This window comes from Podarcis muralis, chromosome 8, assembly GCF_964188315.1.
Source record: "Podarcis muralis chromosome 8, rPodMur119.hap1.1, whole genome shotgun sequence".
Taxonomy (NCBI): Eukaryota; Metazoa; Chordata; class Lepidosauria; order Squamata; family Lacertidae; genus Podarcis; species Podarcis muralis.
This window is the reverse complement of record NC_135662.1, coordinates 25,577,362-25,601,481: the sequence shown is the minus strand read 5'-3', so window position 1 is coordinate 25,601,481 and position 24,120 is coordinate 25,577,362. Positions and strand designations below refer to the sequence as shown.

Genomic DNA, 24,120 nt, shown 5'->3' with positions numbered 1-24,120 from the left:
CTTCCCCCGTTGCCTAGGTTACTCGTTTTCGCAGGAAAATACGGCGCTGGCAGAGGAGGGCGTTAACCAATTCGCAAGGCTGAAGAGGATGAATTGCCGAGTGTCATAGAGATAAAAATATAGAGCAACTCACTCCAACACAGATTTGGAACTTGCAAGGTATATTTTTCTCCTTTTCTTCCCCGCTCAGAGCTACCCATAGAAGACAACGGGCAGAGCCAGGATATTAGCGTCAGTTGTGACTGCTGTGCGGGGAGTGTCTTAGGGCGGCCCAGCAGTGTGGCCCATCGTTCAAACTGCTGATCCGATGGTGGCGCTGAGGTTTAATGTGGATTTACACGCAACGCCTTTTCCTGCCAAACGCCCCTTATTAGCCTAGTCTCTCCCACCTGCGCCCTCCCGGGTTAAGTTCTAGGGTTGCCACCCGGTTTGGCAATTTCTAGGGTTCCACCCGGTGCTGAAATGACTTCAAAAGCAATCCATTGCGATCTAACTGAATGGCTCCTCTGAAATTTGTCACATTCTCCCCCCCCCCCCGCAATAAATAAGATCCGAGTTGGAAAGAGGAAGAGCTCCTGCTCTCTTTTGCTTTAGCAGAACGCGCCCTGCCTGCAAAAAAAAAAAAAAGCTGCTCTAAAATCCTGTATTTTCTCCATTGCTTTCTATGAGCAGCTTAAAAAAAAGCATCACGAAAAACTCGGAAGTTGCAAAGCACGTGCCGCTCTAGAATTCTAAGTCTACCCCGAAGAAAGGGGCCAGCTGAGCGGTCGCGTGCGAAGAAGGCGGGGCCAGGCCAGCCCCTTACTCCTCTTATTGGCGGGGGTGGAGGCGCGGAGGGACTGGACGGTGGCCTGTGGGGAGCAATTTATGTTGCGGAAGCGCGCTTTCGCGAAGCGGGTGAGGCGAAGAAGAGCCGTTTCTGGGCTTTCGCTTGGAGGGCGGGAAGGAGGAGAGGAATCGCCAGCCTGAAACCTGCCTTGGGAGGGAAGCTTTGAGGCAGGTGGCTCCCCTTGTTTTCTGATAGCGATTTTGCCTGTGTACTTTTAAAAAGTAACCCTCTCCCCCCCCCCCCAAAAAAAGAGAAAAGGCTAAGACTAATTTGCAAGGGTGCTCAGCTTTTATTGTTGTTCTTTTCAAGAGACTTAACAATAGGTTGCAGTGTGAACTTTGGGAAACCAACAGCCCACTTTTGTCAAAAGCACCTTGAGTACCATTCTGTGATTCTGTACCAGTGGTTCCCAACGCTTTTTTGGCCATGCCCCACCTAAGCATCTTTAAAATCCTGATGGGCCCCCCGCCCCCTTGACATATAATTCTTATTATTCAAAAAGTCACATGGAAGAAGCCTAAAAGACCATGAATTCTTAATAACTCATTCTCGAATTGCACCCCCCCTAAAAAATCAAATTGCCCCCCTGTGTGTTGGGAACTACAGTTCTGTACCAAGTTGCTGACATCCTGAATCTGGAGCAGCTGCCTTAGTCTGTTTTTGTTGACAGTTGTTATAGCGTAAGATGGAGGAGTCGTGGCTTTCTGTAAAACCACTTTCAGGGGTTTGTTTTTTCTTCTACACTCAAGCGGCCTATAAATTCTGTGAAATAAAATAAAATATGCTCTCCAGTGCCGTAGCTTAGGGGTAAGAGCATCTGCTTGCCTGGCCCCTCCAGCATCTCCAGATAGCATGTCCCCTAGCCTAGTTCCCATCCCCAGCTGTACCTATTCTTCTCATTTTATTTATGCCCTACCTTTCCTCCAAGGAGCTCAAGGTGGCATACATAGTTCTCTCCTATTCTCCACACAAGAACCCTGTGAGGTAAGTTAGAGTGAGTGAATGGCCCAAGGTTACCCAGTGAGCTTCATGAGGATTCCAGCACTCTAACCACTACACCACACTGTCTCATTTACCCTCCAAATGTTTTGACCAACTGTGCTGGCTTGAACCTTTGAGCGTAGATGTGCAAAAATTTTGTCCCCTTTATCACATACACAGCCCAACAAGACAATGACAAAAATCCACCAACAGCATACAAATCAATATGGCTAACCTGATTCAAAAACACCCACCCACCCCACTCACATATGAAAACAAAGATCACCACAGCCAATCACAAACAAACAACCACACCCTAAGCCAACCCCAACCTCTCTCACCACCAAAGGAACACAAGTGAACAGCAGAGAACCTGCACAAGCGACGCTGACACAAAACCCCACATATATTAGATATAATAGAAACATCACCACCTGACACCACCCCCACTCACCTTTCCCCCCCTTCACCTTTTCTTCCTAATGTCTCAACAAAGGGAACTGATCTGAAAAAATGTTACTGGGGGGGGGGGGGAGAGAGAGAGAGAGAGACATTGCACATACTTTTGTAAACCAAGAAAATCTTTAATAAAATTACATTTTTTAAAAAAAACAGGGATGTCCAACCAGTAGATTGTGATCTACTGGTAGATCCCTGGCTGATCTTGGTAGATCGCGGGATCCTTATCGTGTACAAAAAGTTGCGGGGGAGAAGCTAAAAAACTCTGTGCAATCCACCCACCCCATGCACACTCCTCCTCTCTCCAATGACAATGGGTAGATCACTGCCAGTTTTTTTATACTGGGAGTAAATTGCAGTCTCTTGGGAGCTGGACATGTCCAAGAGTTATGGGAGTTATGCTTTACCAAAAATATATATATTTTCCAGCAGAAAGTATTGGAATATTCCATATTAAAAAAGAAAAATAGCCCCACCATTAAAAATATGGAACTGTGTTATTACAGAGTGAGTACATTCTGTTCAACAGTTTTTTAGCATCTCAAAACACATGCACAGTTCACATTATAAACACTTTGTAAACTCAGTGTTTAGAACCCATTCCATATGCCACTTAATCCAGAGAATCTTTCTAGAATGACACCTGAGAAAGAAGCAGGTGGCTCTTAGTTACTTTGATCAGGTGCTCTGGCTGCTTTACGTGCTTAGTGGAGAAAGAAGCATTAATCCTCCTAAATCTAATTAGGGTTTCTCTGAGAAGAAACTGAATACTGAAAAGGCAATGTATTATTTTTTGAGGGGCTGTGACATGTTGCAAAGAAGCTTGAAATCAATGCCTGCATGCATTTTTCTATAAAAAGGGCCCTCTTGAGGGTTGAGATGCAACTAAATGAACAAAAAAGTGTAAGTTTGCTCTTGTCTATGCTATGGCTTTGCATGCTTGGGGAAAGGTTGCAAATTGGAATTACATCCAGATTCTGAAGGTCCACAGCATAAAACTCGCAAGCCACTTCACTCCCTCTGCATCATATCTCTTCAGATCTTAAGGTGCAAGAGTGATAATGCGCTCACTTGGCTTTCAAAGGTAATGTGGCCGCAGTTACTAATTCTGTGCTTTCATTTCCATAGCAGGCTAGAGGTCATTGAGAAAATGGGATATGATATTGATCGCTTCGTAGGTTACGTGAATGAAGGTCTCCTGTGCTGCATCTGCCGAGATGTGTTGGAAGATCCCTTGCAGGCTCCTTGTGAACATGCTTTCTGCACTTCCTGCATACATGGGTGGCTTGTTCATCACAGCAACTGCCCAGAAGATCGTCAGCCGCTTGATCTGTCTGTCCTTCGACCACTTTACAGGTGCGTAATTATTTCTGAGTCCAATTCGCTGCTATCATGAAATCTAATCCTACACTAGTGGATTGAGCAAATGTGCAAATGTAAGGCTGAGGGATGGAGCATCCTGTTTGATTGGTTTTCCTTACTAAAGTTACTACCCCATATGTCATGCAAATTAATGAAATTGACTAGGCTAAGTAAGCCTAAGGTAAAGGTAAAGGTACCCCTGCCCTTACGGGCCAGTCTTGACAGACTCTAGGGTTGTGCGCTCATCTCACTCTATAGGCCGGGAGCCAGCGCTGTCCGCAGACACTTCCGGGTCACGTGGCCAGCGTGACGAAGCTGCATCTGGCAAGCCAGAGCCGCACACGGAAACGCCGTTTACCTTCCCGCTATAAAGCGGTCCCTATTTATCTACTTGCACTTAAGGGTGCTTTCGAACTGCTAGGTGGGCAGGAGCTGGGACCGAACGACAGGAGCTCACCCCACTGCGGGGATTCGAACTGCCGACCATGCGATCGGCAAGTCCTAGGCACTGAGGTTTTACCCACAGCGCCACCCGCATCCCCAAGTAAGCCTAGATTTGGTCAATTTCACTCTGAAGAGAAAATGTTCCTACAAGGAAAGCGATGTACAGTGGTACCTCCAGTTGTGCACAGGATCCATTCTGGAGCTCTGGTCGGAACCTGAGGAATTCACAACCAGAGGTGCCTGTTCTGCGCACGGCGCAGTAGAGCGCTTCTGCGCATGCGCGCGCAGCAAAACTCAGAAAAATGCTTCTGGGTTTACTGCGTTTGTGTCCAGAAGGATACGCAACCAGAGATGTGCATATCCAGAGGTACCACTGTATAAGAAAAGAGTGAGGCAGCAAGATGTGCTGCAGACACATTAACTCCTTGGGGGTTCACTGTGTAGCCTTTTCCAAATTGGAATAAAGAGAGAACTCCTTTTATAGAAATACAGGATAGACAAGAATGTTCTGTCCCACAGGATCCAGTGCCAAGTTCCAGTTATCAAAAATATCTCTATATTGTCCTCTTCTCGTACGTGGAAATAATCCTATTACATAGGTCCAGAGTAAGTAGCAAAGTCCAGATTGCTTGCATCACAAAGTTTCGGCTTGATCTGAATTCACACCTCTGATTGCACCCCTTTTAACCTTGCTGCTTTGCACAAAAGAAACACACACACACACAATTTCTGCTAGGACAGAAATGTGCAGTTGCTAGGAAAATTCTTTGCTTGACCAATCTCCTTTTCTCAAGGTTGGAGCAAATAATAATAATAATAATAATAATAATTTATTATTTATACCCCACCCATCTGGCTGGGTTTCCCAGCCACTCTGGTCGGCTTCCAACAAAACACTAAAATACAATAACCTATTAAACATTAAAAGCTTCTCCAAACAGGGCTGCCTTCAGATGTCTTCTAAAAGTTTGGTAGTTATTTTTCTCTTTGACATCTGGTGGGAGGGCATTCCACAGGACGGGTGCCACTACCGAGAAGGCCCTCTGCCTGGTTCCCTGTAGCTTGGCTTCTCGTAGCGAGGGAACCGCCAGAAGGCCCTCGGTGCTGGACCTCAGTGTCCGGGCAGAACGATGGAGGTGGAGACGCTCCTTCAGGTATACTGGACCGAGGCCGTTTAGGGCTTTAAAGTTCAGCACCAACACTTTGAACTGCTTAAAGCTTCATTAACCTACTAACAGCTAAGGTTTTAAAAACACAACTTTTGAAAAACAAAAGGATATGAGAGCATAAGTGGTAATACCCACGATACATGTTTTTAAAGTATTGTATGTAATAAAGAATGAACACTCTTAAACATAATGTTTAAGAATCTTAAACATAAATGTCACAAACAAGTGTTGACTTACTCTGTTGCCAAATAACACAAGTTGGCCATGGTGCTTCTACTTCATTAGGGTTGCCAACTTTCTGAAAACGTGCATTTTAATTGTGTCAGGGGGGTGTTGCCTTCCAGGGGCAACATTCCAGTGGTGAGCAGGGCCAGTGGGGGGGGGGGTATAGCAGGAAAGAAATCCTGACAGCCAGGTAGGTCTGAAGGGTCACATTTGGTGATCAGACCTGTGATTTCCCACCCCTGCCTTAAAGCAATGGCTGATCATAGTCTTAAGTTTTGAGGAAAGGATGTTATGGTTAATGGCTCACAGTGGCCAGGGGATGTCTTTCTATGGGATCTAATTGTTAGAAGATGGCTTCTTGATACAGATATTTCTCCAGAACGTTAGGAGTAAGGAGGGTGACACCACAGCCAAGCTGAAGTGGGTGGCCGGTGTAATGTATGGAAGTTAGTGCAGCAGTTTTAGGGGATAGACAGGCAGAAGGTAGAGTGTGGAAGCTCTTAACATCAAGGCTAGAAATGCCTTGTGGTGCAAGTTGCCTTTCTGGGGATCTGCTGTTTACCTTCGCCTGTGCTCTGCCTGTATACTTGCAATTAAACCAAATATTACACAGTCATGGTTGGTCTGCCATGTGGCCTCATTCAAAGAAAACAGAATCAGTTAGCACTGACTCTGGAATGTCTTACCACTCGGAGAACTGGGGAGCATATGTTATATCTTAGCAAGCAGTATTGCAAGAATAAAAATAATTAACTTCTGTACCCAGATACATGAAGAACGATCTCAATCAACTCCAGATTCACTGCAGGAACAGAGAGTGTGGCTGTGAAATGGTGTGTTCACTGGAATCCATTGACCGACATGAACGCGAGTGTGAATGCAGCCGGGTCCCCTGTTCAAATAGCGGTAGGTAGAATGCAGAGATGGTTATCTTGCAAACAGATGGTAGATCTCCGTTTTCACCTGAATTCAGTCCCCCAGTTCTGGAATGTAGGCTAAAGGGAATTCAGAGTTAGTGGCTGTTGCAGAGTGGGCCTTCTCGGTTTCTTTGCCTGTGTGAACACCCCTTCCTGTTCCATTTCTACCTGTTGCCAACACTAGCCAAAGCAAAGTATGGATTCAGTGTTGGTGTTTGGGGAACTGAAAGGCAGCTGATGTGCCAGTGACCCCTTGGAGAATCCTTGTACCTGCGCACAGCAGGAAACACTAACCTAGATTCCTCAAGAGTGGTGGTGCTGCTGTTGTTAGCATCCTTCTGTCTTGAGAGACAATGGAGTGCACCTCTAGGGGTAAGTCAAACTGCTGGAGAATCACAGGGGCTGCAGAAACCACTAGCTTGTCACTGCTGCCTTCCACATTGTTTTTGCTGCATTAGCAGCACTGAAGTGACCTCTCTGGAGCACAGTCTATCGTTGTCTCCATGTCAGAAGATTATGGGGGAAATGAAATAATTCTCTCTGGTGCACTTCCTCCAGTCTTCTGCTTTCCAATCAGGTTGCCCAGCTCGGGTTGAAAGACGTAACCTAGACAGCCACTTGGCAGTGTGCGAATACAGGAGCCGCGAGTGCCCCAAAGGCTGTGGGTATGCCATCCTCAGTGCTGATGATGCGCAACATAACTGTGTGGCAGAGCTGAGAACGGAACTAGAACTGCTCAGGTAAAGCTATTCTTCCCCTTACCTTGGCTGCTCATGGATTGACTTGGCCCTCCAGATGTTTGAGGACTACAACTCCCATCATCCCTGACCACTGGTCCTGTTAGCTAGGGATGATGGGAGTTGTGGTCCCAAAACATCTGGAGGGCCAAGTGTGGCCATGCCTAAAGCATGAACTGACACTTAAATATTTTGCCCATCTCTCTAAAACATACACAAGGGGACTGTTCTTCAATATTGCTGCAATTTCCTGGGTGCTCAGGAAACCAATTTGGTAACTTGGCAAATTGCTTCTATTGCCATCACCATCTCTTCCTCCTATCTTCCCACCCGAGTTACACCTGGTATTCTATCATCCTGATTCGATTGAAATAAAAGATTTGTTGACATCTTTTTTGTGTAACATAAGCTTGTGCGCTGCTTGGTGGTAACCTGAAAATCTAAGTTAATCATAAATGAAAAGCTTCTTTGCCAGTACTAGCTTATGGGAAATGCCCCTGTGAGTGAAGCTGGGGCTGTTAAAATGAGATGTTTATCTTGGGCCGAAGGAAGACGCAGATATTGCATAAAACAGATGGAAGATTAAAAAAACCAGCTCTTGTTTGTTACGAGAATAATTAGTGCAAAACTGATGGATTAAACACTACTTCCTGTTTTGGTAATTAGTGGCCCTGTTCACATATAATGGTAAGTCCTGATCTAAAACAAACCATCTCTTTTTGTGAATGATCAATTTCCTGGGGCCCACGGTTCAGCTGCACCAGCTGCCCTCCTCCCAAGCGGAAACAAATCAGCGTATTAACTTAGCTTACATATGAACAGGTGCATGTTGTTTGTTTCAGTCCAAGCAATCCTTTTCAAAATTAAAGCAGGATGAACAGTAAGATAAGACAATGGCGGGAGGGATTGCCACAGTCTTTTCCCCCAGACATTTGCCCCCCTTTAAAAATAATAATTGCCAAGCACATAAAACTGAATGTGCGTACGTTTCAAGTTTCCTCTGTATTCAGATTAAAGACAGATACGCTGATTAACAAAAAGTGTTTTGTTTTTTAAGGTCAGAGATGATCTGCCGGATGGAAGAGGCAAAACATGAGATGGAATCTCGACTAGATTCTCAAAGGAAGCATATGGTGCAAAAGGAGAGTCTTTTGCAAAATCAGATTGAAGAGCTAAAGGTAAACGAATTGTATTGCCATGAGCTACGAGGTCATCTCCCTCCCTTAAAATGTTGCCTCTGGCGAACTGGTATTTCTGACAGCTTTATTCTATGCTGTACTCTTTTTCAGTTTCCAGAAGGTAGCCACAGTCCTCAAGCACCTGACGGCTACCTTCCCCAACCTTGTGTTGTCCAGGTGATTTGGACTACAATTCCCATCATCACTCACTGGCCAAGCCAGGTGGGACTGATGGGAGTTGAAGTCCAACAACAGCTGGGGAGCATCAAATTGGGGAAGTCTCACCTACAGCATCTATTTTAGAACCAATGGTTTCAGCAGCAGGTATTTTAACTACAATTCACATAAGCAAGGAAGCATTGCTATTGGTGACTGGCAAACCTCCTCCAGTCCCATTAATATCATGGAACTTTGGAGTGTCAGGCATAGCCCTACTGGCTTTAGCCCAAACGTAGCAGAGTTTTCCTGCACAGCGAAGAAGCTAGTTGCGGCAGTAATGACTAGTCAGCTAGACTCAGAATAACTATTTACAGGATTTATTAAAAGGAGAAAATAAAACCAGCAGAGTTTCTGCATACAAATACAATACAAAATAAATCCTCTCTTTCTCTCTCTCTCTCTCATAACCATACACAGCACTTCTACTCCTAACAACACCTCACCTCAAACTGAGCTAGCAATCCCTTGATAACAGAGCAGAGTGCTGGTCGTTAACCAATCAGAGTAGTTTCTAGGTCAAGCAGACCTGGGCTTTCTGCCAAGAGTAAATTGACACCACCTTGAGTTAATTGTGAGAAGCCAGAATCTGCAAGTTTCCCACGAGAACCAATTAACAGAAACTGAAACTGAAACTGAACACCCCCTCACAGATTCTGCTGAACAATTAACACCAAATACACCTATGTAGGAGATCATTTTTCCAGCAAACCTAAACCCTTGCACATTCGCTTGTTCTTTACCTTTGCCAATGGTTTAGTTAACACATCTGCTACATTTTCTTCACTTGGTACATAAGTACAGGTGATTACATTGTCTTGTACACAGCAACGTACATTTTGGTATTTTACAGAGATATGTTTGGAACGCGATTTGAAACCCTCTGTTTTACTTAATGTTATACAAGCTTGATTATCAATGTAAACTTGTACTGGTTCTCCACAATTTACATTTAAATCTGCTAACAAATGCTTGAAATAAATCACCTCGTTGCACAATTCACTCAATGCGGCATACTCTGATTCCGTTGATGACACACTTACAACGTCTTGCTTGCGTGATCGCCAGCTGATTAAAGCTCCACCGACCATTATGACCAGTCCTGTGACAGATTTTCTATCCGGCAAATTTCCCCAGTCACTATCACAGTAGCAACTCAACATTTCATCCTCTGAAGAATTTAATTGTAACATATAGCCAATTGTCTGTTTCAGATACCTCAGAACTTGTTTTACCCCTTTCCAGGCATTTAGTGTGGGTTTTGAGACCAATCTACTTAATATGCCTACTGCATAGCTAATATCAGGTCTGGACCACTGTGCTAGATACAATAAACTTCCAATTACAGAATGATATACATCAGGATGTTCAAATTCAGGACTCTCATCTATATGAAGTGTTTTTATGAAACCTGGATCCATAGGCACCACTGCCCCTTTGCAATCCTGCATCCTGTATGTAGTCAGTAGTTGTTTAACTTTGTTCTGCTGACTAATTAGACAGCTGCCATCTTGGGCCCAGCACACTTCCAACCCTAGATATGTCCTAACCGGGCCTAAGTCTCGTCATAATCTTTTCCAGGCCTCTGAGAATATCCTTGAGCCACTAAACGAGCTTTGTATTTGTACTCTCCTGTCACCAGAGGTTTAAGTTTGTACACCCACCTGCAGCCTACAATCTTTGCCCCCTCAGGCGCTGCTACTGGTGTAAAACCTTGTGCTCATTCAGAGAGGACATCTCTTCCTCCATTGCCTGTTTCCAGAGCTCTGCCTCCTCTTTTGGTAACTTTAACACATCCTGAAAACTCTTGGGTTCTGCAATTACACTAAACACATTTGCAGTATCTGGAGAAAAACGCACTGGAGGCACTCCTTTGTTTTGTCTTTTAGATCTTCTGGGAGAAAATTTTTCTTCTGACCCACTTTCCTCCTCAGAACTTCGACCTCTCTTTTGTTGCTTAGCAACTGGTCTTTGGCTAACACCACTTTCTTGAGAGCTCTTATCTGAACTTTCCTCCCCCTCAGACTCTGATTCTCTGTGTCTACCTTCAGAGTCATAAAGCTCCTGGGAAGGTTCAAACCAAACCTCAGTATTGGCATGTAGTCTCTCCCAGCCACTATGTTCACAAAAACTGGCATTCCTGGAGATCACAATGCCATTTGTCCCTTCAGCAAAACGGAAACCTTTTCCCAGCTCCTGGTAACCCACAAACACTAACTGTTTGGTCTTAGGATCTCCCTTTTTCCTCATTTGTTTTGGAATTAATACCCAGGCTTTTGATCCAAACACATGCAAATGGTCAATTTTGGGTTTTTTCTGAAACAATTTAAAGTACGGGGTTGTACCTATTGTTTGATGAAAGAGTCTATTTTGGAGATAACACGCGGTGAGCATGCTCTCCCCCCAATAAGACATGGGCAAATCAGCATCATCAAGCATGGCAAACATCATATCTTGTAAAGATCTGTTTTTTCGCTCTGCAACGCCATTCTCCTCTGGGGGAAAAACGTTCGTTTTTCTATGCCCAATGCCACGCTTTTGTAACCAATCTTTAAAGGCATTTGACATAAATTCGCCACCTCTGTCCGTCTGAATCCTTTTAAGTTTAATGGACAGAAATCTTTCCACAGATGCCACCCAGCCTTTAAACTTAGTGAACACGTCACCCTTATTCTTCATGGGAAAAACCCAAGAGTAACGCGTGGCGTCATCCACAATTGTTAGTGAAAAGCGCGATCCACCCCTGCTTACAGCAAATGGACCAATTACGTCCATGTGAACCAGCTGTAGCGGTGCCTCACTAACTCTGTCACTTCTGGGGTAAGAGACTCTGTGGGTTTTAACCTTTTTACAAACATTACAATCAAGGTACTTGTTACAACTCTTTAAATCACCCCCATCAGCCAATTCAGACATTTTTAGTACACTTTTCCAGCAAGCATGCCCCATTTTCCTATGCAATAAGTGCACACAGTTGTCATGTATAGCTTTGTTACTCACTGCAGGCTGAGATTTACTGACTACTGCTGCAACTTGAGATCCTGCTTTAAGCCAAAACAAGCCTCCCTCTGACTTAGCAGTGCCTAAAATCTCACCAGCCTTCTTAATCATGCAACTGTCTCCTTCAAAATACACTTTAAACCCAGCTTTTAGCAAACAATCTACAGACATCAGATTGCTCCTTAATGAAGGCACACAAAGTACATTTTGCAGGCATTCACGAAGACAAGGAACAAAAACTGCACCCCCCGAAATCACTTCGGAAGTACTTCCGTCTGCTAGAGCCACCTGGCTGCGCTGTGCTGAGTTCTTGGAAACAAACAATTCATCTGAATTCACGATGTGGCGAGATGCTCCCGAATCGACCACCCAGACCGCTTGTTTCTCATCAGCAATCTTGACCTCGCCGGTCACCAGCTGAGCCGACTGTTTTCGTTTGAAGAATTTCTTTTTTCGCTGCTGCTGCTGCTGATCTCGTCTCTGCTCCTGCACCGGCAACTGAGACTTGACCAACTCCGGACATTGTCGTTTTAGATGCGCTGAAGACCCACATCGGAAACAACGGCTAACAGCAAACGCTGACTTCTCACCGGCACGCTGCTCTTGCTTCACCTCTGGCACGGCATGAGAACTCCTTTCAAACCGCCCACCTGTAGAAGCCTCTGCAGCCAACGACCTTTCTTGCCGCTTCTGCCATTCTTCAATCAAACGCCCAGTAACGTAACTGACGGATAAATCATGCTCCTGTATGCCTTCTAGAGACAAAACTAAATTATCCCAGCTTTCCGGGAGAGAACTCAGAATAATAGCCACCTTCTCCTGCTGGTCTAACGCACAGTCTCTTTCCTGTAGCGCTGCAAACTTTAACTGTAAACTGTGTAGGTGTTCCTGCATTGTAACCCCAGGCTGTAACATTGCCTTGTACAATGCCTTGCGAATGAACAGCTTGGAAACCGCTGTCTCACGCACATGGAGTTCTTTAAGTGCTTGCCACACACCTCTAGCTGTCTTGATTCCCCTCACATACGGCAACTGGGAATCCTCCAGCCCCAAGACAATTGTGGCCCTTGCTCTTTGGTCTTTATCAAGGTCTTCATCATCAGGCTTCGCAGGAAACTTACTCACCACTTGCCAGAGACGATCCCTCTGCAGCACTGCCTGCATGCGTTCCGACCACAGCAAGTAATTGGAGTCATTCAGACGCTCAAAAGCCATCTGAACTGGTTGTGAGGCCATCTTGAGAGCGATGTCCCTGGAACCCGGAACCAGCTACTCACGACCACCGAGAGAGAAAACAGGAACCACAGCACCCAGCACTCACACGCTGCAGCTGTTGTCCTTGTGTCCACTGCGTCACCAGCTCACCACGGTCAGGAACCAGCCAGAGTCCATCTGCTGCACCAGCAGGAACAACAACTTCTGGAACTACTGGAACCAACGCCGTTGATGCTGACACCACCGCAACTCAGGCTGGCAGCACAATGCCCATAACCTCATGGAACTTTGGAGTGTCAGGCATAGCCCTACTGGCTTTAGCCCAAACGTAGCAGAGTTTTCCTGCACAGCGAAGAAGCTAGTTGCGGCAGTAATGACTAGTCAGCTAGACTCAGAATAACTATTTACAGGATTTATTAAAAGGAGAAAATAAAACCAGCAGAGTTTCTGCATACAAATACAATACAAAATAAATCCTCTCTTTCTCTCTCTCTCTCTCATAACCATACACAGCACTTCTACTCCTAACAACACCTCACCTCAAACTGAGCTAGCAATCCCTTGATAACAGAGCAGAGTGCTGGTCGTTAACCAATCAGAGTAGTTTCTAGGTCAAGCAGACCTGGGCTTTCTGCCAAGAGTAAATTGACACCACCTTGAGTTAATTGTGAGAAGCCAGAATCTGCAAGTTTCCCACGAGAACCAATTAACAGAAACTGAAACTGAAACTGAACATAATATTATATTAATTTGGAGATGGACCATTAATAAAAATCAGACTACTTCCAAGTTGGCCTAGAAGAGCTTTCCCTACCACACATCCCCCACCTGCCGAGTTCTCTTTCCCCAAATTTACTGGGATAACAGGGAGAGCACAATCATTGAAATAGCCCTCAGAATGCCCATGCACATTTTGCTTTACCCTAAACTCTGGGTACAGAAGCATTTGGGTCTGGGCCCAAGTCATTCCAGGACAATGCAGCCTCTTTCCCTTGCCTTGGAGAGTGGGCAGAAACAGATCTGTTTTGCAGCAGTCTGGATACCTGAAAGGGGCAGATCCATGAAATCTAGGCTCTGTTATCTGTATGCTACCCTCAGGTCCTTGGAGGAAGGGGAAGAAACAAATGTAATACAGTGGTACTTCGGGTTACATACGCTTCAGGTTACATACGCTTCAGGTTAGACTCCGCTAACCCAGAAATAGTGCTTCAGGTTAAGAACTCTGCTTCAGGATAAGAACAGAAATCATGCTCTGGCAGCGCAGCGGCAGCAGGAGGCCCCATTAGCTAAAGTGGTGCTTCAGGTTAAGAACAGTTTCAGGTTAAGAACGGACCTCCGGAACGAATTAAGTACTTAACCCGAGGTACTAGTGTAGATAGGAAATGGTGAGCATCTAACAGTTAACAGGCAGTCCCAATGCAACACCTGAAAAACTCTCTTACGCTTTTCAGAGCCAGATGTCCAGGATGTCGTCTGACATACGTACCCTGCTGGCAACAGAGAGGCAGCATCACCAAGAACTGGAGCAGGCACAGCTTGAAAAGCTAGAATTACTGGAGTTAGTGAAGACTCTCCAGGAAGACTGTCGGTTGACTAGGGATGGAAGCAAGAAAGCAACACATGTTCGACCTCTGACCCGACTGGAAAGCATGAAGTGAAAGCCATAGGTGGCTGTTATTTAAGACTGGATTACTGCAGTCTGGTTTATGTGGTGTTTCCTTTTGCTGGATCTGGCAACTGACCATGAGTACAGAATGCTGCAGTCCACCTGCTGACAGCAATGAGATTCTGTCAGCAGATATCACCTGCTCAGAGATCTGCACCAATTGCAGGTTTGTTACCGGACCAACTTCAAGCTGTTAGCATTAGTATATACAGTAAAGCCCTTAACAGTTGGAAACAGTTTACTTCAGGAATTGCCTTACCCCGTATATTTCTATTCAGTCAATTCAGTCCGCAGCACTGGCGCTATTACAGGTGCACCACACTGGTAAAAAATAGATCTTTTTGCATGGCAGCACCCACACTTGGAACTCCATGCCTATTGACATCAGGCAAGCACCTTCACTGCACTTTTTCCAGTGTCTGCTAAAACATTTTTGTTCAGGCAAGTTTTTCCAGACATGAAGAAGTTAACATTTTGGTCTGTTTTTAGCTTAGCTGTTTATTTCAATTATTTTTGAGTTATTAAATTCCTGTCTTATGGTTTTATTATTTTTTAGTTTTCCTCTTAGGAATAATAATAATAATAATAATAATAATAATAATAATAAGGTATGAAGGCAGGGAGAGAACTAAGTTCTGTGTACTCGGGAAAAGAAACAAAAAAGCAAATAGAAAAATGAAGGAATCTAATGAAACTTGGCTTAAGCCAGGAGAGCCAAGGAGGAACATACTGCTGCATCAGGCAGGAAAAAAACCTGAGGGAAATGGACCAACTTCCCACAAACCTTTGCTCCTGCTTGTGTCAGCTGACAAGAGATGGCCCATACCATTGGCTATGGTATCCTATGAAATGAATTGACCTAATAAAACTAATATAACATGTGCGTGTTGTGTGTGGGTGTATGTATATATAGAAATGAAAGCTTACAGATTATGTATTCTTGGAAGTTAAGGACTCAGATATTTGGTAAGAGTGCACACTATACGCAGAGATGGAAAATACATGCAAAGGAAAACAACTGCTTCTCAGGTAGCTACATGCATGGCTCCACTATTAAATATTTTCATAGAAACAAGTAGAAGTCACATGTGACTTCTCCCTCTTCAGTGACTGTTGATTTTAATTATTTTTTAACAAATGCTTTTAAATACCTGTTTTAAAAAATTGTTTTATTTATATTTTTGTCAACAGCTTAGAGGTGGTTGTTTTACGATCAAGTGGGATATAAACTGTTAAATAAAACATTGTTGCCTTGGAATGGCTGATGCTACTTACCCCAAATGAAGGCTATGTTGCAAGACTGTTAAAACCAAATCTAAACTTGTACTTCTGGCGTAAGTGCCATAAAAGCATAGGCAACTATAAAGACACACACGCTAACACAAAAAACAGTTTTATTGAAATCTCAGATCTTGTATCAAACAAAATGGGATTTTTTTTTTCCAAACAAAAAAAAAAGTCTCTTTTCTGCCCCCCGATACCAGTAAGTCTAGCGTTGGTCCTCAAGTTCTCAAGCAATTTGCCATCATCTTGAAAGGTTCACAGTCAGAATGTTCTCAATGGTGTGTTTATCGAGTAAAAGAGCGGACGTGACGCCCTCTTCCGCTGCCTCCGCCAACAAACTTTCCTCTTGAGCCACCACTACTGCCGCTATTTGTGCTTGCCCAAGATGGCCCAATTCCACCACGGCCTCTGGAAGCACGATCACGAGGACTTGGCCGGTAGCCTTAAAAAAGAGAGAGAGATAACTGGTAACAGTACAGTGATGATTCCTACTGGGATATAAATAAGGGCCAGATTATGCATTGCAACTATACTGAGGCCTCTAAAAACAGCCTCCAACCTATGATATTAATACAGAACAACTCAATATACATTTAACCAGCACTGTATAGAAATCTGTGCCATCATAATGGCCAGGTTTTTTTGCCTACTATACAACAGACACCGAGGCAAACTTATTAATGCTAGAATCCTAAGCACACCTAGTTTCATTTAAGCTTCACTAATTAAGGCTTACTACTGAGCAAGCCCCATTATGGTGGGATGACCATCTGTCATGGACACTTTAGCTGAGATTCCTGCAGAGATGACCCTCAGGTTCCCTTCCATCTCTGATTCTATTATAAAATCAGGCTGGAAATATGTGATATATTTAATCTTGCTAAGATTGCAGATCATAGATCAAAATGAACAGCACAACCTTTTGGTATTCTTCATCATACATGTACACTTACTTACAATGCAATAGTTTCAACCATCGGCAAGTAAAACATGAAAATTATCCTTCAGTGGATCAACCCCAGAATCAAAAGCCCATGCAAAGCAGATCAGGTCATTAGCTCATGAAGGGACATCAGCAGCCTGAAACTATTTTGCTTTCATTTTAGTTTTTTAAATTGTAAGCTATGCTTGGCAAACAAAGTATATAAATGCAATAAAGCAGGAACAGGGAACCTGTGGCCCTCTAAATATTGCTACAACTCCCATCATTGTTGACCAACTTTTTAAAGTGACATTTTTGTCTGAGGATCCAGTCTCTTTTGAGTTTGCATTTAGCTATTTTTTTATTTTTGACTTAATTTTTAAGGTGTCTTTTGGTGCTTTGTGTAAAACAGAAAGGAAGGAGATAAGTGCCATAAATAAAAACTGAAGAAAAATACCACTGGTTGAACTGATTGTGCATATAATTTCAACGAAGTATTGTGAGGGGAGGGAAACCACAAACCTGCTGAACTTAACGGCCTTAGAGGTGGAAGTGGGCCCCTGTTGAAGTTGCTTTGGCCGCCTCTGCTTTCATTGTAGGTGCCTCGCGGAGAACTCTGTGCACTCCAGCTTGATCCTCTAGCTCCTTCACGGCGACTGTAATTTCCTAAACGAAAAAGCACAACAACTAAACCATTTGTGAATTGGCTTTGTTTCTAAATATTCAACCCCACAATCTGAGTTGAAAGGCTTCATGCATGCTGGATGGAAGGTAGCACCTAGCTTGGCCAGGCAGCCAGATTACGGGACGCTAATTTGGGAGGCCCAAGTTCTAAATTTATCATGGACACACTGAGCAGTCTTGAACAAGCCATTCCTTCTACCTCTCAATTCCCCATCTGTAAAATGGGGACAGCAACAGGTCTGTTTGGAGAATCAAAGAACGTCAAACTTTTTTTTACATCTCAGTTTGTAGGGGGCTGCGGCTAGAAGGCCAAAAGCCTGAGATTGCATCCTTTGTGGACAAAGTTTACTGCAAAGATAGCTCAGCTGGGTGGATGGTGCTGATAACACCAAGGTTGCAGGTTCAATCCCTGCAAAGGACAGCTGCATATTCCTGTATTGCAAGGGGTTGGACTAGATGATCCTCAAGATCCCTTCCAACTCTATAATTCCATGACTTTAACCTCCCCCCCCCAAAAGACAGCTGCAATGATGACTAGTAGCAGAAGTGCTACAACTAACTTTGCTTTAAGAAACACGCTGAATGAATGGAACCTCAAATCTGTCCTCCAGAAGGCATAAAGCTCACATATTTCAGGCGGACCAGAAAACCTACCTTTTGAAGCAGGTGGCGTGAAGAATCTATTTGGACTGTGAAAGGCTCCTCGCCCTCCTCGATTCCCTGAGAACCCGCCCCGTGAAGAAATCTTCTGTGAAACTTTAGGCAGTCTCTTGGGAGGCTGTATCCCATCTGGTGGAACCACTTCCTTGCTCTCGGCAGCCACAAAGTCGTCAACGTGCATAGAGGGCGGCCTGCTTGTGTTCTGCTTCCTCTGACGGAAGATGTCGTGGGGCCGAATGCCTTGGCCAAATGCTCCCCTGCCTCTTCCTCTCGGAGGAGGCACAATATGGGCCCTCTTGGCAGGTTCGATGTATTCAGACTTCCCACTGTTAAGGCCCAGAAGTTTCGCATGGTAAATTCATGAACAAGAGGTATTTTGTTTAGCAGGACACAGGTATTAACGTATACAGGAGAATGTGAACCTTTTCCAATACTTCACAAGCTAGAAAAACCATACGGACGTGCCGTTTGCAAATAGGTCTCTTTCTCCTATCCTTTCTAAGCCCTTATCCTGTCTCTCAATATTCATCTGCATTAGCGTTGGTTGTTCAGTCAAATTAATTAGTGGCAATTAATCCAAACGGCATGATGGTTGCTGGAGCTTGAACCAATGATAGGCACAGACAAAAACGTTCTGGATTAAATAATTTGGATTAAAGACATCCCCGCTTCAATTTTCTATTTTTGAATTTTCAGATTCGAGGTAGCCAGATTAGATTTGACAGAGTTACTCTCATATTAGTATACAGTGGATGTTTTTAGTACAGCATGACTCTTCTGGAAATTAAAAGTAATTCCTTTGTGAATAACCTCCCTTTCTGATCTGGTTCACACGTAAGGCTAAGCTGAACTATGGCTTAGTGCAGGTATCTTCAACCTTTTCAAACCCAGGACACATTTTGCACCCAAACATGCACTTGGGGACACATTTCTTAATTATTCACCATATTTATCTGCATGGTGGCAATGCACCTGTTGCAATCCACCTTGGAACAGGTCATGTGACCTACTAGTAAGTTCTGACCCACCAGCTGAAGACCAGTGGCTTAGTGCAATCGCACAAGTGTCAGACCTGAGAAAGAAAAGATCACAGCCAATATGCACCTCCCCTTGCCCTGCTGCAAGCAAAGCCATGGTTGGGCTATTTTCTTCTCCAAACCCAGGTTTGTGGTTTGTCTGGAGCTAGACAAACCAAGAAACCGGGTTCAGACAACATGCTGAGCCAAATCACATCACAGCAGCAGAAAGAAGAGGACCTCAGAGGCCATAACCTCCTCTCTGGAAAACCAACATTAAGCTAAGGTATAGTTTGGCATAGTGTTCCATGCTAACCCACTCTCTCCCATATACATATACATATACGACAGAAGCCTAACAGTTTATTCTCAGGCAGTTGGGAGGGAAACTATTCTTTTCCCCAAGGCATACCAACCATGAAAGAAGTCAAAAACAATTTTTTATCAGATACAATTCTGCCCCTTCCAATTGCTCTGAAACTACACAGGAATGAGGATAGACCACTTAAAAATCCATGGGTAAAAAGGACAAAATGAAAGGAAGTAACTGTGATGGGACGGGGAAAGGGGGCAATTTCAAGAGGTTCAAGGACGCCATGTGGCACCTGAGCTGAAGGTTGCCCATTTGTGACTTAAGAATTTAGTTTTAATGCCCTCATCCCTTGGCTCCAGGAGTTAAGTTACTTAAGTCTCTTTGTAGGATGAAGGCAGGCTTCTGAGAAGAAGAGATCCCTTCCTTTATGTGTACCACCTTATTATATGGCAAAATACACAGAAAGGTATTGCATTCTAAGGTTCCTATCACAGTCAATTTTCTTGTTTTTGCTCGGGCACACCTGTCTGCAGCATTTTAGAGGATGTAAGATGCTTTCTTCCAACCCAGGCTCTTTTAAATTTCTTCTGGGTAGAACTAGATTCTGCCTTTTATAACCCATGTTAGTTCTATCGTTCACAGGAATCATTCCTCCTCCACTCCCTTCCCTTGCACCAGCAAAATCTGTTCATGTAAAATCTTTTTTTTTTTTTTTAATTTTGGTTTTCAAAGAGAGTTCTGCAGCAGAACAACTTGTGGGAGGGACCCTTTCAAGTGACTCAAATCTACTTGGATCCCACTATGCCGTGATTACAAATACATCACCAGTACAGTGGCAAAATCGAAATCCACCTTCAGGCACACAGTCACAATCAAAACCACTGGTTACCTGGAAGTTATAAATGTCTCGTGCTTGTGTTTGCCAAGTTTAAAGCCTTTTGTGGTTTTTGTCCGACCCGGAGAAGTAGGCTCTGTCAAAAACGACCTCTCCAGCTCCGCCTGCAGGTCAAAGTCGCTGCATCCTTTTTCTGACAGTTCAATTAAGTCAACCTTTACCTGTAAGAGTGAGAAATTCATTCCACTTTAATCATTCCCCCAGACAACTGTCAGCATCCCCAAATAGGAAACACTCTTGGAAGGCTGCTGCTAAATGAGTAGCCCATTTTTATCTGTCTAAATTCCTAACATTCCTCTTTGTTGCTTACACTATGAATGGGGTCTCAAAAATACTGCCGACAATTAAGCTATAAATGCTCCAGTTCCCACCCATTCAAGTATTAAAAACTCAAGACTTTTACCATGTCAGGGTCAGTTTCAATTTCTTCAGCCTGGAATGGAGAGAACCACATAGATTTCAGCTGGTCATCCATGACATCTGCCAAGATGTATGCAGTCCTGTAATATCAAATGTATTTTTTTAAAAATACCGGTCAGTGTTTGCTGCCTCCATATGAAATAAATGTTACCCACTGGTATTCATCATCCACTCCTCCAATAAAACGTTTCCTAAAGGACCATGGCTTCACCACTTCCTTCCTCAAGCAGTAGGAAGAACACAATCCCACTTGGAGAATCCTAATGCCCAGTGGAGAACATGGCTTGCACCTCTGCTATGACCAGGTGCTCTTGTCTCCTACAGTGGTGCCCCGCAAGACGAACGCCTCGCAAGACGGAAAACCCGCTAGACGAAAGGGTTTTCCGTTTTGGAGGCGCTTCGCAAAACGAATTTCCCTATGGGCTTCCTTCGCAAGACGAAAGCCCATAGGGAAATCTCCGGGACAGCGGGGAAGCGCAGCGCGTCTTCCCCACTGTCCTCGGACCTCCTCCGAAGGCTGGCGGTGGGGCGGAAAGACCTCCTCCCGCCGCCAGGCTGCTCCAAAGCCTGGCAGCGGGGCGGAGAGACCTCCTCCCACCGCCAGCCTTCGGAAGGCTGCTCCGAAGCCTGGCTGCGGGGAGAAGGTCTCTCCGCCCCACCGCCAGGCTTCGGAAGGATGCTCCAAAGCCTGGCTGCGGGGAGGAGGTCTCTCCGCCCCGCCGCCAGGCTTCGGAAGGATGCTCCGAAGCCTGACGGCGGGAGGAGGTCTCTCCGCCCCGCCGCCAGGCTTCGGAAGGCTGTTCTGAATGTTGGCGGTGGGGAGGAAAAACCCTCCTCCCACCGCAAGCCCCGGGAACAGAGGAGAAGCGCTGTGCGCCTTCCCCTCTGTTCCCGTACCTGTCCTGAAGGCTTGCGGTGGGGAGAAAAGCCCTTCTCCGCACCGCCAGCCTGGCAAGCGGTTTCCATAGGAACGCATTAATTGATTTTCAATGCATTCCTATGGGAAACCGTGCTTCGCAAGACGAAAAACTCGCAAGAAGAAAAAACTTGCGGAACGAATTAATTTCGTCTTGCGAGGCACCACTGTATTCTTTGCAAGGTCTATCAAGCACTTTACTTTACTGTGTCATCAAAAACAGCCTGACAGCCTTCTAAGACAGGGACCATATCACATCTGTATTTTGTTTAGCAATTGGTACACTATGTATTTTGTTATTTTAAAAACATACACCCTGTCCTTCTATCTGTCCAGGGACACTGTCCACAATCAACACTGTGATACACCAATACTGTGATAAGTAATGGTGCATAAGTTGAAAACAATTTTATGTATGTTTAAAACAAGACAAACAAAAAGGACACATTGAGTCTATGCTTTGTTCAAGAAAGACACTGATCAATGATAAAAAGAAAGCTGGACTACTCAACGCCTATTATTTCCAAATAAAGAAGGATCAGAAAAAGGATTAGCAATGTTGACAAAAAGAAGGGGAGAGATCACAATTGACAAAGAAGCACATCCATCATACTTGTGCAATACTTGTGTCACAAGATCTTTAAAGAATTGGGCAACTCTCAGAACCTCAACCTATCATTTGCGGGGGGGGGGGGGGGGAGGTGTGGTGATGGACTGAGACAAGACAACTGGGTAGTCTCTGTTGTAATGCATATAGCCCATAAAGATAAATGCATGAAGTTAAACACGGTCCCAAATATACCACCACACACACCTGGTTTTCAGAGATTCTAGTTCTTCACAGACACAGATACACATTCAGCACTTTACCTATTATTAAAAAGATGCTGGAGAGATTCTGGTACAGGAAGGATTGGCTCTACATCTTGATCACTCAGTGGACAAGGATCACCAGCAGATTCCAGCATCTGCCGAAGTCCAACAACATTGTCCAATAAAGATTCCAGGCTGTCATCTTCTTTTGAGCGCTCCTGTGTAAGGAACACTGCAATCACTAGCAATTCAGACAAAATTTAAGTATTTTTGCCACCTGATAAGATGCAGCAAACTAGCAGTAACTCTTTCAATAAATACATGTTCAATTGACATCATGGCATATGGCATCATGGACATAAAGTCAGTCATACTGAAATCAATGGACTGATTTCAATAGGTCTACTTAGATTTATTATAGTGTACGTTTTTGTGGACTAGGCCCCAGTCGATCAGGTGCCTGAAGTGTTGTCCAGTATATGTACAGGGCTACTGAGAAACAAACTGTACACGGTGGAGACAATTGCCCATGGGAGGAAGGGCAGGAAAAATGTAATAAATAATTTCAAGAGGTATAGCCTGATAATTTTATGTAAGCTAAGCTTAATATGCATAACTAATAACCACAGTGATCATTCCTAACAGTACTAAACAGTGGCAACACAATCATCCTAGCTTTATCACTAGTTACAAATTATAATTATTATTAATATTTGTAGCCTGACCGTCATCTAGTTAAGATACATGGGCAGTGTTCAGAAACACTGCATAAAAATGAATACATACACAAATGTTTAAAAAGACATATAAAATGCATGACAATCAAATCAGAACAGTAGCAATGAGAAACCATCAGACTCCTAACTCTCAAACATCTGGCACCGACACCAAAAAATAAGAACATTACATTACCAAAACAAGCTTTTCCAGCTCGAGGAGCAGATTTTCAGGAGTTTCTTCTTTGTTTTGTAATTGGTATTTTAATTCTGCAGTGGTAAGACCCAAAGTTCTGGCAGGATGGGCTCCATCAACTTCTGCAAGACTTCCGTCATCCCCACAACATCCCTAAGGAAGATGAAGTAAGCTACGTGAGTACAAAGGCAGTAACACCACAGCACCATAATGCAGTTAACTGATGACATCTTTTTTTGACATCTCCCTGTAAAACCACCTTCCAACGTTTCTTGCTAGAACTCTCTCTCTGTCTCTCTCATGGCTTTTCACTACTCTATTAAGGCATTTTTATCCCTGCCAGCACATAACCTACCAGCTTGAATGATTTTCACGTTTCCTTTGTTTTCACCTGCTGCAAACTATATTCTGTTTTTACTGATTTAATGTTTACTTATTTGTTGTTTCGAGTTTGTGTGTGTTTGTGTGTGTGTGTGTGTCTGTGTGTGTACATTTTTAAAATGATTTAAGCCACCTTGGGTATTATTATTGTGACAGAAAAGTAGGAAATAAATCCCCTTGAATAATAAATAAATAAAATTGGCCCTTTGGGATTCTGTTAGATAACCATAATTTGAATCATAGAATCATAGAGTTGGAAGAGACCACAAGGGCCATCGAGTCCAACCCCCTGCCAAGCAGGAAACACCATCAGAGCACTCCTGACATATGGTTGTCAAGCCTCTGCTTAAAGACCTCCAAAGAAGGAGACTCCACCACACTCCTTGGCAGCAAATTCCACTGTCGAACAGCTCTTACTGTCAGGAAGTTCTTCCTAATGTTTAGGAAGTATGGAAGTATGGAAGTATGATGGGAAGTATGATGGAAGTATTGGAAGTATGATGGAA

At 44.1% G+C, this 24,120-nt stretch overlaps 2 protein-coding genes across 9 annotated transcripts in view; one reads left to right on the top strand and one right to left on the bottom strand.

The window, feature by feature from the left end:
* Nucleotides 1-21: 21 nt before the first annotated feature.
* LOC114600419 (RING finger protein 151-like) lies at nt 22-15,281 on the top strand. Of its 7 annotated transcripts, none has more exons than XM_028736497.2 (6): nt 22-159; nt 3,398-3,625; nt 6,236-6,375; nt 6,964-7,126; nt 8,181-8,301; nt 14,184-15,281. In XM_028736497.2, the coding sequence occupies exons 2-6, from the start codon at nt 3,420-3,422 to the stop codon at nt 14,388-14,390; spliced, it is 837 nt and encodes a 278-aa protein (XP_028592330.2). In that variant the 5' UTR covers nt 22-159; nt 3,398-3,419; the 3' UTR covers nt 14,391-15,281. The 7 variants fall into 7 exon arrangements, with proteins under 7 accessions (XP_028592330.2, XP_028592333.2, XP_028592332.2 ...); XM_028736500.2 differs by having other exon boundaries at nt 61-159; nt 3,401-3,625; XM_028736499.2 differs by lacking the exon at nt 22-159 and adding an exon at nt 836-897.
* A 494-nt stretch (nt 15,282-15,775) lies between these two features.
* The window catches only part of VIRMA (vir like m6A methyltransferase associated), a 29,848-nt gene continuing 21,503 nt past the window's right edge, over nt 15,776-24,120 (bottom strand). For both annotated transcript variants that reach the window (XM_028736490.2, XM_028736491.2), the window contains exons 18-24: nt 23,234-23,386; nt 22,379-22,539; nt 20,576-20,672; nt 20,167-20,333; nt 17,943-18,274; nt 17,127-17,270; nt 15,776-16,124 (exon numbers count right to left, since the gene is read on the bottom strand). In XM_028736490.2, coding sequence (XP_028592323.2) covers nt 15,967-16,124; nt 17,127-17,270; nt 17,943-18,274; nt 20,167-20,333; nt 20,576-20,672; nt 22,379-22,539; nt 23,234-23,386 — 1,212 coding nt within the window. In that variant the 3' untranslated portion in view covers nt 15,776-15,966. The remainder of the gene's footprint in view (nt 16,125-17,126; nt 17,271-17,942; nt 18,275-20,166; nt 20,334-20,575; nt 20,673-22,378; nt 22,540-23,233; nt 23,387-24,120) is intronic.

Coding starts and splice junctions, on each gene's coding strand:
- LOC114600419 (XM_028736495.2), top strand. CDS start 1,737: ATGCCCTACCTTTCCTCCAAGGAGCTCAAGGTGGCATACATAGTTCTC. Junction 1,814..3,397: donor CCACACAAGAACCCTGTGAG/GTAAGTTAGAGT, acceptor TCATTTCCATAG/CAGGCTAGAGGTCATTGAGA. Junction 8,302..14,183: donor ATCAGATTGAAGAGCTAAAG/GTAAACGAATTG, acceptor TACGCTTTTCAG/AGCCAGATGTCCAGGATGTC.